The following is a 14,357-nucleotide window of genomic DNA, read 5'->3' on the forward strand; positions in this document are numbered from 1 at the left end:
TTCACTGGAAGTAAATAGCATTCTCTGTCATAAGTCCCTCAGAATTGTCCTTGATTTTTGTATTGCTGAATGTAACTAAGTCTTTCACATTTGATTGTCTCACAATATTTCAGTTACTGTGTATAATATTCTTCTGGTTCTGCTTTTTTTCACTCTGCATCAGTTATGTAGATCTTTCCAGCTCTTTCTGAAATCATCCTCTTCATCATTTCTTACAGCATGATAGTATTCCATCATCATCATATACCACAATTTGTTCAGCCATTTCCCAGCTGATAGTCTTCCCTTCAGTTTCCAATTCTTTGCCACAACAAAAAGAGCAGCTATAAATGATAAATAATATTAATTAAATATATATATAATATAAATATATCTTAAATATAATAAATAAAAAGGTCCTTTCTCCTTTTTTATCTCTTTGGGATACAAATCTAGTAATGGTATTACTGGGCCAAAGGGTAGGCATTATTTTATAGCCCTTTATAGTTCCAAAATGCCCACCAGAATGGTTGGATCAGTTCACAACTCTACCAAAAATGTATTAATGTCCCAATTTCACTATATCCCTTCCAATATGTATCACTTACCTTTACTGCCATATTGTCCAATCTCATAGGTATGAGGTGGTACCTCAGAGTTGTTTTAATTTGCATTTCTTTAATCAAGAGGGATTTAGAACATTTTTTCATGTAATTATCAATAGTTTTGATTTCTTCATCTGAAAACTACTTATTAATATCCATGGACCATTTGTTAATTGGGGAATGATTTGTAGTCTTATAATGAGAAACTGGACCTTTATCAAAGAAATTTGTTATAAATTTTTTCCCAGTTTGTGGTTTCCCTTTGTTAAAGGGATTTTCTTAATCTCTACCTCTGTCTCTTTAAGAGGCAAAAAGAGATTAAGAAAATCCCTTAACCCCTTCTAATCTTGGTTACATTGGTTTTGTTTGTACAAAAACATTTTTCATTTAATATAGTTGAAATTATTCATTTTACAACTTATAATGTTCTCTATCTTTTGTTTGGTCATAAATTCTTCAGGGATATAAATTTCCCCCTAAGTACTGCTTTGGCTCTGTCCCATAAATTTTGATAGGTTATCTCCTCATTGCCATTCTTTTTAATGAAACCACTAATTGTTTCTATAAATGTATTTGTCCCCCCTTTTTGATGAATTAGATTATTTAGATTCTAATTAATTTTTAATTTGTCTTTTCATGAGCCATTATTGATTATATTTATTACATTATGACCTGGAAAGGTTGCATCTATTATTTCTGCTTTTCTGTATTTGGTGGTAAAGTTTTTATGCCCTTGTACATGGTCAGTTTTTGTGTATGTACCATGTGCTGCTGAAAAGGAGGTTTATTCCTTTTTATCTTCATTCAGTTTTCCACAGAGATCTACTAAAGCTAACTTTTCTAAAATTCCACTCACTTCCTTTCCTTGTTTCTTGTTTAATTTTTGTTTATATTCATCTATTTCTGAGAGGGGAAGGTGAGGTCTCCCACTAGTATAGTTTTATTGTCTCTTTCCTCCTTAAGTTCCTTTACTTTCTCCTTTTAAAATCTGGATATCATACCATTTGGTGCACATATGTTAAGTACTGATATTACTTCATTGTTTTTACTACCTTTTATCAAAATATAATTGCCTTCCTTATCCCTTTTAATAAGATCTGGTTTTGGTTTAGCTTTGTCTGAGAACATGATTACTACTCTGGTTTGTTGTTGTTGTTGTTATTTTTTAAAATCTCATTTGAAGCCCATTTGATTCTGCTGCATTCCCTTACCTTTACTCTGTGTGTCTATCTGCCTCAAATATATTTCTCAGAAATAATATATCATAGGATTCTGGTTTTTAATCACTCTGTTAATCAATTCCATTTTATGGATGAGTTCATCCCATTTACATTAACAGTTATGATTACCATCTGTGTGATTCCCTCCATCTTGTTTTCCCACTTTAATCCTGCACTTTCCCCCTTTTTACTCTGTTCTTCTCCCCAAGTGTTTTGCTTTTTAATCAGCCCTCAATTCTTCCTCCCTTATATTATTCCCCTCCCTACCACCACCTAATTCTCCTTCTACTTCATAAGATAAGATATGATTCTATACTCCCATGTGTCAGCTTGTTATTCCCTCTCTGGGTCATATCTGATGAGAGTAAGGTTTAAGTATTGCCTACCACCACCCTCATCCTCCCCCACCACTGTAATTTTTTCCACACCTCTTTCCTCTGTAGATAACATGGTTTATCCCATTTTACCTCTCTCTTCCCTTTTCTTTCAATTCAATCCTCTTTTTTACCCCTGAATTTTTCACATTATTCTAAACAGCTTACTCCCACACTCTCAGTCTATGTATAATTCTTCTAACTAATATAACGGTAAAAATTTTAAGAGTTATAAATATGATCTCTCCATGTAGGAATATAAACAATTTGACCTTATTGAGTCCCTTAAATTTTCTCTTTCATATTTTTTTATGTTTCTCTGGAATCTTATATTTGGACATCAGATTTTCTGTTTAGGTCTGTTCTTTTAATCAGGAAAGTCTAGAAATCTTGTATTTTATTAAATGACTATTTTTTCTCCTGAAAGAATATAGTCAGTTCTGATGGGTAGGTGATTCTTGGTTATAAACCTAGTTCCTTTGTCTTCCAGAATATCATATTCCATGCCTTCCAATTCTTGAATGTAGAAGTTTCATGAAGTCATTAGCTTCTATTTGCCCAATTCAATTTTTTTTAAAGAATGATTTTCTTTTGTGATCTTTTGAACCTCCTTTTCCATTTGGTCAATTCCACTTTTCATGGAACTCTTTTCTTCTTTGAATTTTTATCTCTTTTTCCAGTTGGCAAATTCTATTTTTTAAGATATTCTTTTCTTCACTGGATTTTTGTGTTTTTTTTAAAATTTGACCAATTCTGCTTTTTAAACTGTAATTCTCTTTTTGCATTAAATTTCTTTTTCCCCTTTTTCTTCTACCTCTCTTATTTGATTTTTTGAATTCTTTTTTGAGCTCTTCCAGAGCCTGTGACAAATTCCCATATTTCTTTGAAGTTTTGCATGTGGCTGCTTTGATCTCAATGTCGCCTATTAAATCGGTGCCTTGCTCTTCTTTGTCTCCATAAAAAGTGTTTCTTTTGCTGTTTGTTCATCTTCCCAGCCTTTTTTTCCTTTACTTTTATCTTAAAGGTGGACTCTTTTTTCATTATAGAAGGCATACTCCCTTAAACTTCAGTTTTTCCTTCATGCTGCCCTCAGCTTTAGTTCAGTTTTCTGCAAGTTTCAGTTCTTACAAGGTGATATGATGGCTTATGGTCTGGGATCTCTGAAAGCTGCTGATTCAGTCAATTCAGTCAATTCTATGCTGATGGTTTGCAGGACTTAGAATACTGTGAGCTACTTTAGCTTGTGGTTAGGAGCTTCACCTCAGGTAGTTAGGGTGCTTCACCACATAGTCTTGAGACCTCACTACAGGTTTGTGCCAGGGCTTGGTACTTTAAGGGATACTCTGTTGTTATCTTACTCAGGGTCATGGGGTCTCAAAATTGACTTGTGCCCAAGTTCAGAACCTAGCACAGTATTTGGGGGGGAGTGGTGGCCTGCACTCCTCTATATGCAGTTTTACTTCTGGTTCCTCTCTTGCTCAATAGATTCTCTATGCCAACTTGAAAGTTGTTTTCCTCAGGAGAGCTATTTTATACCATCTCCTTGTTGGTTCTGTGACTCTAGTTTTTGTTTTGAAGTGCTATTTTAAAGTTGGTTTGAGAGGATTCTCAGAGCAGTTTCTGCTTTCCATGCTTCTAAGCTCCTATAAAATCAAACCCCCCAAATAAAATCTACTCAAATCAAATTGCTCACTATCTCTAGGAGAGGGGAGGATTAGAGGGAAGGAGGCAATTTGGATCTTATAATTTTGGAAAATATATGTTGAAAATTATATTTAAAAAACCTTCAAATTGGAAATATCTGAAATTGGAATAGAGATTTTTCTGGATACAGTGAACTTCATACCCCAGGATGTTTTTAAGACTACTCCTATCTATACCACTCAGCTTTTTGGCATTCCCACCCCTTGTTGCCCTACTTCCCTTTCCTGTGTCCTTGGTTATGCTTACTACCTGCTCCTTTTATGCCAAAACCCAAATAAAATAAGTTTATACCAAAAATAAAATAAAATAAAAGGAGACTGGAGATTCATTTGTCAGAGTTATTGTAGAAGAGATGCATATTTGTGTATCAGCATGTGCTAAGGTATCTTTGAGGCTCCATCCAACTCAGAAATTCTATGATTCTTCATTCTGTGGTTATTATGTCACAGTCCTAAAGATCTACTACCTAAGATCAACTTTTAAGCTAAAAAAAGTTCCAGGAAATAGCTTGTTAGAATTCTATTAATAATATTGTTTTCATCTCTTCTAATTTTCAGATTATTGTGCAAGTAAATTCGCATCATTTGGATTTGCAGAGTCCATGTATTTTGAATTGAGGGAATTAAAGAAACATGGAATTAAAACCACGATTGTCTGCCCATATTTCATCAAAACTGGAATGTTCAGTGGTTGTACAACCAAGTAAGAAAATGATTTTCTTTTTGTAAGAATTTTCGCATATTCCACATATTACTCTTGACTAAAGCTATCTGGTACATTTCAAAGTGTACTGGATAAATAGATAACCAGAATTATAGTCCCTTGTCTTCTACTAACTAGTTGAATGACCCTAGACAAGTCACTTCACACATATAGACCTCAGTTTCTTCATCTGTAAAATAAAAGAGTTGGACCAAATGATTGCTAAGGTTCCAACTCTTAGGAATCTTAATGAAAAATAGTCATCTAAATTCCATTTAATACTTCAGATATTTATAAGTTCATTAAAGTGGGCACTCCCTACCACTATTAAAGGATGCAACTCCTCCATATTTTATCCTTCATGAATTACTACAACTAGAAAAAAATTGTCATCAGTTAGCCAACCTTCTGGGGATACACATTATCAAGCTTAGAAACTTAAGGATTAATCATAATATCATAGACTGGAAACTAGAAGGGATTTTAACAGTTGTGGACTCCAAAGCACTACTTTTAAAGGTGTGAAAACTGAAGACAAGAGAGTTTACATAACTTTGTCACAATAACACAGAAAGTAAGTGGCAGAGCTAGGATTTGAAACAAGTTCCTTCTTCAACAATTAACCAGTATTCTATCACTAAGTACACAGTAAGAGCCTTTCTACCTTGAGAAGACCTGTCAGAAAGAGTCTTCTGCCAGCATCACTTTTGAGAGCTTGGTCACTTTAATGACAGGATGAGCCATCAGAATAGGACTTGACTGTAAGTGTGTCAGTAAGGCAATATTAGTAAATGCAGTTGGAGGGTTGGGGTATTCCCAATCAGATTGTACTAATAATCAGGTTATTTTTTTTGCCCAGAATTTTATAGTTGGATATTACCTGAGAAATGAAACATTAAAATACTTGGCCATTAATAGTAGTAGTTTATTAATATTTAGTGTTGAACAGGAAAAATTCCTCTAACTACTAAATCCACCGTCTTTGCCCAGAAAGAAAACTCAGGGGCCCCCTCCTACATTTGCCTCTTTTCCTGATCCATGAGCCAATGTCATGGAAGCAAGGAAGGAGAAATGTCCCTGGACCTCCCAGCCCACACCTGTTATTTAATTAGCCTGGATCACCCCCCCCCTCCTTAGTGAGTCTCAACCCTTCCAACTAATGTGCCCTCTTCTTGGAGCCTTGGCTTCCAAGACCTCCATGCCTTGCCCATCCCCCACTATTTTGTGAGGCTGGGGAAGAACTGGGAGGGGCAGAAGCTATGATCACAGCTCATGTCTATGGTCTGAAGCCAGTCCATCCCCTACTCTATGATCGCTTGGTCCTGCCATTCCACCTACTACCATAGACCCTAGGACCCCTCAAATGTTCCATCAGAGAGTATCTTGGATGTCAAGCTTCCCATCAGCTTCCTGTAAACTTATCAATCCTGAAGCCAAAGTCACATACACTCAGCTTGTTTCCCCTTCCCTTCTGAAGAAAGCAAGGTGCAGCTTCAGGGACATCAGAAGACACCAGAGACCCTCTTTTGTGGGTCAGTAAAGAGGGGGTTAAAGGTTATAGTGTAGTGAACCGTACACAGCTAAATTAACATCTAGACCAAAGAACTGGACAAATCAGAATGACTTTGTTGCAAGGGGACAAATTTTATTAAGAGAATATAATAAAGTGGCTACAGAGGGTTAGCTAATAAGGTATGAAGAAGATAGAGAGATAAGGTGGGTAGGGATTCTCAAGAATACTTTTTATCTTGATTAGTTATTAAGGAAGGGGTCAGTGGTTTGGGTGGTTGTAGCCCTGTTGTTCCCAAGGAATCAATGTCACTTTGCCCATAGTCCACTTTAGTCTGCATGGCCTTACCCATGGCTCCCTCTGTTTTCCCAGTGGGGGGAGCAAGGGGAGTGTAAATCACAATGTAAATGAGATGTTAATGATATGTTAAACACCCCAGAACAACTTTTGGTCAAATTTCACTATTTCTGCACAGGCTCTAAGGAGGGCAGTGAATGTGGAAATTGGGCATTATAGGCACCTAGTCCTGTGTGACTGGGAATTTGAACCCCTTTAACCGAGGACTTATATGATGTAAGGAGTTTTCTCATAATTGTAAATCTAAGTAACCCATATCTTATCTGAAAGGTGTATGAATCCCATACCATTGAACTAGTTACTGTTTCCATATTCTTTTGATTGTTTATAGCTACTTGGCAGGGTTTAGTGGGGCACTTCAACCCACATCAGTAGGGGGTAGGGGTATCTCCCCTTCCACGTGCCCCTCCCCAGCACTTTATACATTTTTATAGGGTTGTCCAACACCTTTTTCTCCACCCCTTATTTAATTCCTAAATTTGTGCTCTGTTTTAAAAATTGGAAAAACACACTAAAGAAATATCTATATAAGACAGCTTTAAGTATATGTGGAGTATTGTATGGGGTAATGACAGATTTTGTGTTAATAAGTATAGTTTGCTCACCGACTCCCATACAAGATCAGTTGGTACAATTCAGATAAACAGAAAGCAGTCCTATAGTGTACCTGGCATCACAGCTGTTCTATATTATATTGGGCAGGTAGAGGGGAGTGGGGGGCAGAGACACCCATGAAGGAGGAACCAGTCTTAAACCATGCTGAGAACACCTCTGCTTTGACAAAATATCTACTCAGAGAGAGAAGACTCAAAGGCTGAGACTTCATAATACAATCACCTAGCATCTCCTAACATCTCCCCAGCAAATACTGCTCTCATTCCTTCTTAGTAAATCCAATATCTTCTAACTATTTCCCCTCTAAAACTTAATTTAAACTCCTTAGAATACAATAAGGTTGGCAGCCAGAAGTGCTGAGGTAGAAGTAGAGAAACAAGACATAACCCCTTCTCTCAAGAACTTTACCATGTAGGAAGTATGGACAACAAGCATTGATTGAGATAGAAAGGGAAAAAAATGGAACATTCCTTGTTCTGGTGTAGCTTACTTTGTATTGGCAAAAAAGACAACTATAAAAATGAAAATAATATAAAATTAATACTACTAAAATTTTAATCATAATAGTTAACACTTATGTTTTACAGGTTATAAAGCACTTTATTTGAAGATCACTTGATCTTCATATGAGGTAGATGTTATTATACCAGTTTTATGAGTCTGGGGAGATTGAGGACTTAATCAGGACCAAAACCACTGAGTATCTGACTCCAAGTCCAGTGGAGTCTGTACCACTTATCTGTCTACACAAAGAAAGGATTATCTATAAGAAAAATTATGCACTTACCTGTCACATGTATCACATCCCTGGGATCAGCAATGGTGATATAGAGGGAAGGAGACAAACTAAACCCTGGGCCCCATCGATGAATCCTAAGGAGAATCAACTGCAGAGAGCCAGTTCATGGTTCAACCTCCTGGGCAGCCCCATTGCAATGGCCATCCTGTTGCTAATTGGGATAGGACCCAGGTGGCTTTTACTTCAGTAGGCAGTCTCCAGACCAATGGTCCTTCTTTCTTACACTTGAAACACTAGCTGGTCTCCCAGGGGTTCCTTTTCTGGTTGGTAGAAATGACAGCTACAGTCATCTGAGCCTGTTCCTTGTTACTGATGCAAGCCTTACAGTTCTCCTCAGCTTCTGCCAGATCTCTGTTGTTAAAAACTTTAAAGGCCACATCAAGTTATAGGGATGAGTGGTAGAAGGAATCTGATGTCCCACTTTTACAATTTCCTGTGACTATCTGATGCTGACTGTCCAATAAAGTGCATATTAAGGATAGTCCCACCTTCTGGGCTTTCAGTTTCTATGTTAATGTAATTTGTCATGGCTTCTATTAGTCTACTCTGAAATAAGCTGTATTTTCTTCCCCACTCTGGGTAACTTTCTTAAGTTTCTCATAATTAACCTGCTTACTCACTCCCTGTAGCATGCTTTCATTCAGGCTCCTTATCATGTAGTCTCTTTTCTTCCTCTCTTGGTCCAAATAATGATTCCAACAGGGGTCACCAACCATTATTATAATAGCTCCCATGGGAAATCTGTCTTCTGCATTATTTTCATATACATTATTTCCTCAACCCAAATCCTCTGTTTTTCATCTATGGTGCAGAAGAAGGAAGTAGTGAGGTATAAATCTTCCCAGGGCAAGTTAAGCCCCTTTATGAACTTAGTGAGATTCTCAGAAAACCTACCAAGTTTCTCCTTGATCTGGGAGAGGTCTAACATGGAGAAGGATATGAGAACACCATCCCTTCTTTCAATGCCACCTCTCTAAGGGGACAAAGAGTCTTAGGGTCTTTAACTGGGGGTGCATAGGAGATACTGCTCTGTGTATGGCATGCCTGGGTATCAGCTACCATGGGAGTTGTTGATACAGAGCGGAGAGGACAAAGAAGAACGAGGGGGAGACTGATCAAAGAAAGTGCTATATGGGGAGGAGGAGTGGTTTGAAGCTGCCCACCAGATGGAAGGTGGGGAAGTTGCTGGCAAGAAGGGTTTTCCTGGGGGGTTCAGGAGGGAATCATCTAGGACATCAGGGGGTGGCATGGGGGGTGTTCTGGAAAGAAATATATCCTGACAAAGCATATCCTTCATTGTTCTTCGAATTTTGAGTCCTGTGCTAGTGCCATGAAAGCTAGAATGTTTGGGATTTCTATCCATTTTCCTTCCCTCTTTGATACAAATCTAATTGCAAGATAGTATTATAATTTAGGGTCCCAATTTACTGGCCATACTTCTCCAAATTCTAGAGGATATTGTGGCCTTGCATTATTGCAGTAAAATAAAAGGCATTTCTGTCTTAAATCTTGCAGATTCAACCTTTTCCAATTGGAAAGGAGATAGCCTATTGGAGAGTCCCATGGGATTAAAGAAACTTGTCCCATAGTAAAGAACACAGAGACAGGTGCAGTGGCTACTTACCAAAGCCCCAAAAACAGGAAATAGGAGAGAAGGAGTATTTAAAAAAAAGTATTAAAAAAAAAAGATGCAGCAGTAGAATGAGCTCTGCCTGGCCTTTAAACAGTCACAGAAGTAGTCTGCCTTGGCCAGAGGCATAGCAGCAAAGAAAGTTTCACTGTAACCTTAAACTTAGAGTTCCAAAGGAGCATTCCCCACTTATTGGAACTTGCTGACTGTCACAGCCCAATCCATGTCTCAGCGTGCTCAGAGATAAAAGAAAAAAGCCCCAAGGCAAGGAATAAGTGGAGTGGTAGGATGGGGGACCTGGAACAAGCTTATATCAGGACGGAGTAAGTTGAGCCAATGATAAATGGAGACAAATTGCCAAAGTTTGGGCGCCAAAAATGATGTGGGCAATGTTGATTGGGTCTCATCCAAAGAATTCATTGACAGCTCAAACTGACACCATAGGGAGGAAACAAGCTTTGTTATAAAAGAATATAGTAACAGAGAAGCTAGTATAGTAAGTATGTAAGTAAGGTAATGTAAGAGGGTAAGCAAAGTTAAAAGGTAAAAGTCAGTATGGGTGGGAGTTCTCAGGAATGCTTTTATCTTGTTTTGTTATTAAGGAGGAGTCATTTGTTTGGGCAGTTGTTGCCCTGTCGATCCCAAGGAACTGATGTTACTTTACCCATGGTCCATTTTGATCTGTATGGCTTTACCCATGACTCACTCTGTTTGCCCACTGGAATGGGGAGAGATAATGGCAATGTAAATGGGATGCTCATGATATGTTAAATATCCTGAGGCAAATTTCAGTCAAATTTTGCTCTTTTTCTGAACAGATTCTAAGGAAGGCAGTGAATATGGAAATTGAGCATTATTTGAACCTAGTCCTGTGTGACTGGGGATCTGAACCACCTGTACTTGCTACCCAGAGACCTCAACCAAGGACCTAGATTATCTCTAAAGACTGATGAGGAGTTTTCTCATAATTGCAAATCTAAACAACTCCTATATCTTATCTGGAAGGTAGCCCCATACTAATCAATTAGTTATTGTTTCTATGTTCTTTTGACTGTATACAGCAACTTGACAATGTTTGTGGGACATGTCAGCCCATATTACCATCAACAGAATTAAGAAAACTTGGGAGAAAAAATAGGTTTTGGAATGGAAGATAGGAAGTTCAATTTCGGGCATGTTGATTTTGAGACATCAGCTAGACATCCATGTCTATTCAACAAGGAGCTAAAGGAGAGAGCAAGACTCTAAATAAAGATCCAGGCTCTGCTTAGAGGGTACTGGTATCTCTGCAAATGACAACATTTGTTTCAAGACAACAAAAGTTCCAAGACATTCATCAATGGCAAGAACATGGGCAGAAGCAGCCAAGTTGCAAGAATAAACTCCAGACTCCAGGGGTAAATGAAGGATTTCTTTAGTAGTAATAAAAATGGGCACAAGAATTGGTGTTATTCAACAATCTTCTGATTCAGCTCAAGTATAGTAAATCAATATTTCTTAAATACCTACCTGTGTAACACATTGGGCAAGGTGCTAACAATATTTTTGTTTAGTCATTTTTAATCATATCTGACTCTTCTTGACCCCTTTTTGGGGTGGTGTTCTTGGTAAAGATACCAGAGTGGCTTGTCATTTCCTTCTCTATCTCCTTTTATAGATGAGGAAACTGAGGCAGAGTGAAGTGATTTGTACCAAGTCACATGTGTTTTAGGATGAATTTTTTAAACCCTTACTTTCCATCTTAGAGTCACTGTACATTGGTTCCAAGGCAGAAGAGTGGTAAGGGTAGGCAATGGGGGTCAAGTGGCTTGTCCAGGATCACACCTCTGGGAAGTATCTGAGGCCAGATTTGAACCTAGGACCTCCCATCTCTAGGCCTGACTCTCAATCCACTGAGCTACCCAGCTATCCCCTGAGGATGAATTTGAACTCTGGTTTTCCTTCCTGACTCTGGGCTTGGCACTCTATCCACTGTGTCACCTGGTATACAGCAGCCAAAACAAAGCCCCTGCTGCCTCCAGGGAAAGATTATACTTGTATTATACTGAGAGATACAGCATGTACATAAGGAAATACAAAATACAGAAAATTTCAAGAGGAAATACTAATATATTGGAGGATCAAGAATATGAAAACAGAGGTCTAGGGGAGAAAAAAATGGGTTCTAGACGAGGTATCACTTGAACAACAACACAGGGAGGCATGAACTATTTGATATGTATGAGGAACGCCTTCAATAACTGGCACTTGCACTATCAAATTTGCAGATGACACAAAATTAGGAAAGATAGATAACTAACATTGGTTGACAGGATCCAGAAGAGCTCAATTTATTAGAATATTAGGCAAAACAATTTTTTTTAACTCTTACCTTCTGTCTTTGCTTTGGGCATCAGTCTGACTTTTTGCCCAGTGTATGACATTCAGCTGATGCTTTATTGTTTATCAGTGAACATATCTTCATTAAGAGATTTTGGAAAATTCATCAAACTCAATAATGAATTACTTTCTTCATAACCCACTTGAAATTATTCCTAGTAAAATAATAAAATATGAAAAAAGAGTCAATAGTACATATTAGTTCCAAGGCAGAAAAGAGTGATAAAAGCTAGGCAATAGAGATTAAGTGATTTGTCCATGGTCAGAGAGCCAGAAAATATCTGAGGCCAGATTTGAACCCAGGACCTCCTGTTTCCAGGTCTGGGTTTCTATCCATAGAACCACTTAGATGCTCCAAATTTAATAGGAATAAATTTAATAGGTATAATTTGAGTTCAATATCTGACTAGATAAGAAAGAGAAGTATGGGGATATAATCAGTTCTTCAACAACAATAATAACAAAAAGGCTTGAAGTAGATTACAAGCTTAATATGAGTTAATAATGGGCTATACTAACTTAAACAATTAACCTGATTTTAGGCTGTACTAAAGGAGGAACAATGTCCAGAACAAGGATTTAGTAGTCAATCAGCTAATAAGCCAGCATTTGTTATGTACCTTCTATACCTACTATGTCAGTCACAGAGTTAACTCTTAAAGTTATTGTCGTATTCAATTCTGTCCAATTCTTGGTGATCTCATTTGGAGTTTTCATGGCAATATAATGAAGTAGTTTGTCATTTCCTTCTCCAGCTCATTTTAGAGATGAAGAAACTGAGGCAAAAAGGGTTAAGTGATTTGCCCAGGGTCACACACAGAGCTAGTAAGTTTCTGAGCCAGATTCAAATTCAGTTCTTCCTGACTCTAGGACTGGCACTCTATGCACTGTTCCACTTAATTGCTTTGGCCCTAAGGATTCAAAAATAAAAAATTAAGTGTTCCCTACTTAAAAAAACACACACAAAAAAACCATTTACTTCTGTCATATAATCAAAACTGTGTGTTGATTCCAAGGTAGAAGAGCAATAAGGGCTGGGCAATGGGGTTAAGTGACTTGCCTAGAGTCACATAGCTAGAAAGTGTCTGAGGCCAGCTTTGAACCCAGAAATCCCCATCTCTAGGCCTGGCTCTCCATCCCCTGATCAGAGCTACCCCCAATATTCTCTACTTTCAAAGAGTTTACATTCTAAGCATGGGATGGGAGTGGGTAGAGGGAATATACCATAAATATAGACAGAATAAATAGAAAGGGGATAATTGCAGATCAATTAAGAGAATGATTTCAAACAAATACAAAGTGGGAGAGGATATTAGAATCAGGAGAGAGGATACTAGAATCACTGGTACTAGATAAAGGTAGGCCCTAGATATAGAGAGGTACTAGAGAATGCTCGATGAAAGATTATTACATCTTCATATTGAAGAATGTGCTTAAGTTGCATCATGAAGGAAGAATGATTCTCTGAAGTAGAGGTAAGAAGTAAGTACATTGCAGATATGAGAGATGACTAGTGAAAAGGCACAGAGATGGGAGACAGATTGTCCCAGTGAGGAAAAGAGAGATCAGGTTGGCTGAATCACAAAATGAGAATATTGTACGATGAGGCCTTTAGATAGGTTGAAGCCAGAATGTGAAGAGTCAAAAAAGCAAGAGAGGAGTTTTTGTTTGATCCTAGAGGCAATAGGAAGACATTGAAGTTTATTACTCTGCTCTGGTCCAAGCATCTGTGGGATGATGAGTTTAGTTCTAGGTGTCAAATTTTAGGAAAGTGACTGATAAACTTAAGAGCATCCAGAGAAGGGCAATCAAAATGGTCCCAGCATACAAGGATAAATGGAAAAACCTGGAGATATTTAGCCTAGAGAAGGCAAGGAGGGGGAGGAGAGGGGGGATGATAATTTTCTTGAAGGATTAGCCTTGTCCTCTTTGGCCACAGAGTACAGAACAAGAAGCAATGGGTGAAAGATGAAAAGTGCTTTTTTACTTCTGTGAAAAAGACTTCTTAGCAATTAGAACTTTCTAAAAGTGTAATGGACTGCTAGGGAGAGGTTCCTCATCACTGGAGGAATTCAACCAGAAGCCCAAAGATCAACTGTTTGATTTGTTTGAAAAGAAAGACAATCAGGCACAAATTGAACTAGATGACCTCTGAAATCCTGTCAGACTCTGAGAGTCTTTGATTCTGTTCTATTTGCTCAATCTCCCCAACCACTATATTTGTGTAATATTTTGTGTGGGGAGTAGGGAATGTGAAGCTCTTTACAAGTCAAATTAAATAAGTATTTATTAAAGACCAGACACCATGCTAAGCACTGGGAATATATATAAAAACAGAAATATAATTCCTGCCTTCAAAGAACTTACATTCTAATGTGGGGATACTACACATGAAAAGAAGCTGACAAGCCAAGAGGTAAGGGCGAGAGAGAGAGAGAGAGAGAGAGAGAGAGAGAGAGAGAGAGAGAGAGAGAGAGAGAGAG

General features: G+C 37.8%; 1 protein-coding gene across 1 annotated transcript in view; it reads left to right on the plus strand.

Annotated features, from left to right (window-relative positions):
* LOC123253501 (short-chain dehydrogenase/reductase family 16C member 6-like) overlaps positions 1 to 14,357 on the plus strand; it is a 52,527-nt gene that overhangs the window by 17,882 nt on the left and 20,288 nt on the right. Inside the window, exons 3-5 of the mRNA XM_044682688.1 lie at positions 3,225 to 3,327; positions 4,440 to 4,587; positions 8,536 to 8,694. Coding sequence (XP_044538623.1) covers positions 3,225 to 3,327; positions 4,440 to 4,587; positions 8,536 to 8,694 — 410 coding nt within the window. The remainder of the gene's footprint in view (positions 1 to 3,224; positions 3,328 to 4,439; positions 4,588 to 8,535; positions 8,695 to 14,357) is intronic.

The sequence above is a fragment of the Gracilinanus agilis genome, chromosome 1, assembly GCF_016433145.1.
Source record: "Gracilinanus agilis isolate LMUSP501 chromosome 1, AgileGrace, whole genome shotgun sequence".
NCBI lineage: Eukaryota > Metazoa > Chordata > Mammalia > Didelphimorphia > Didelphidae > Gracilinanus > Gracilinanus agilis.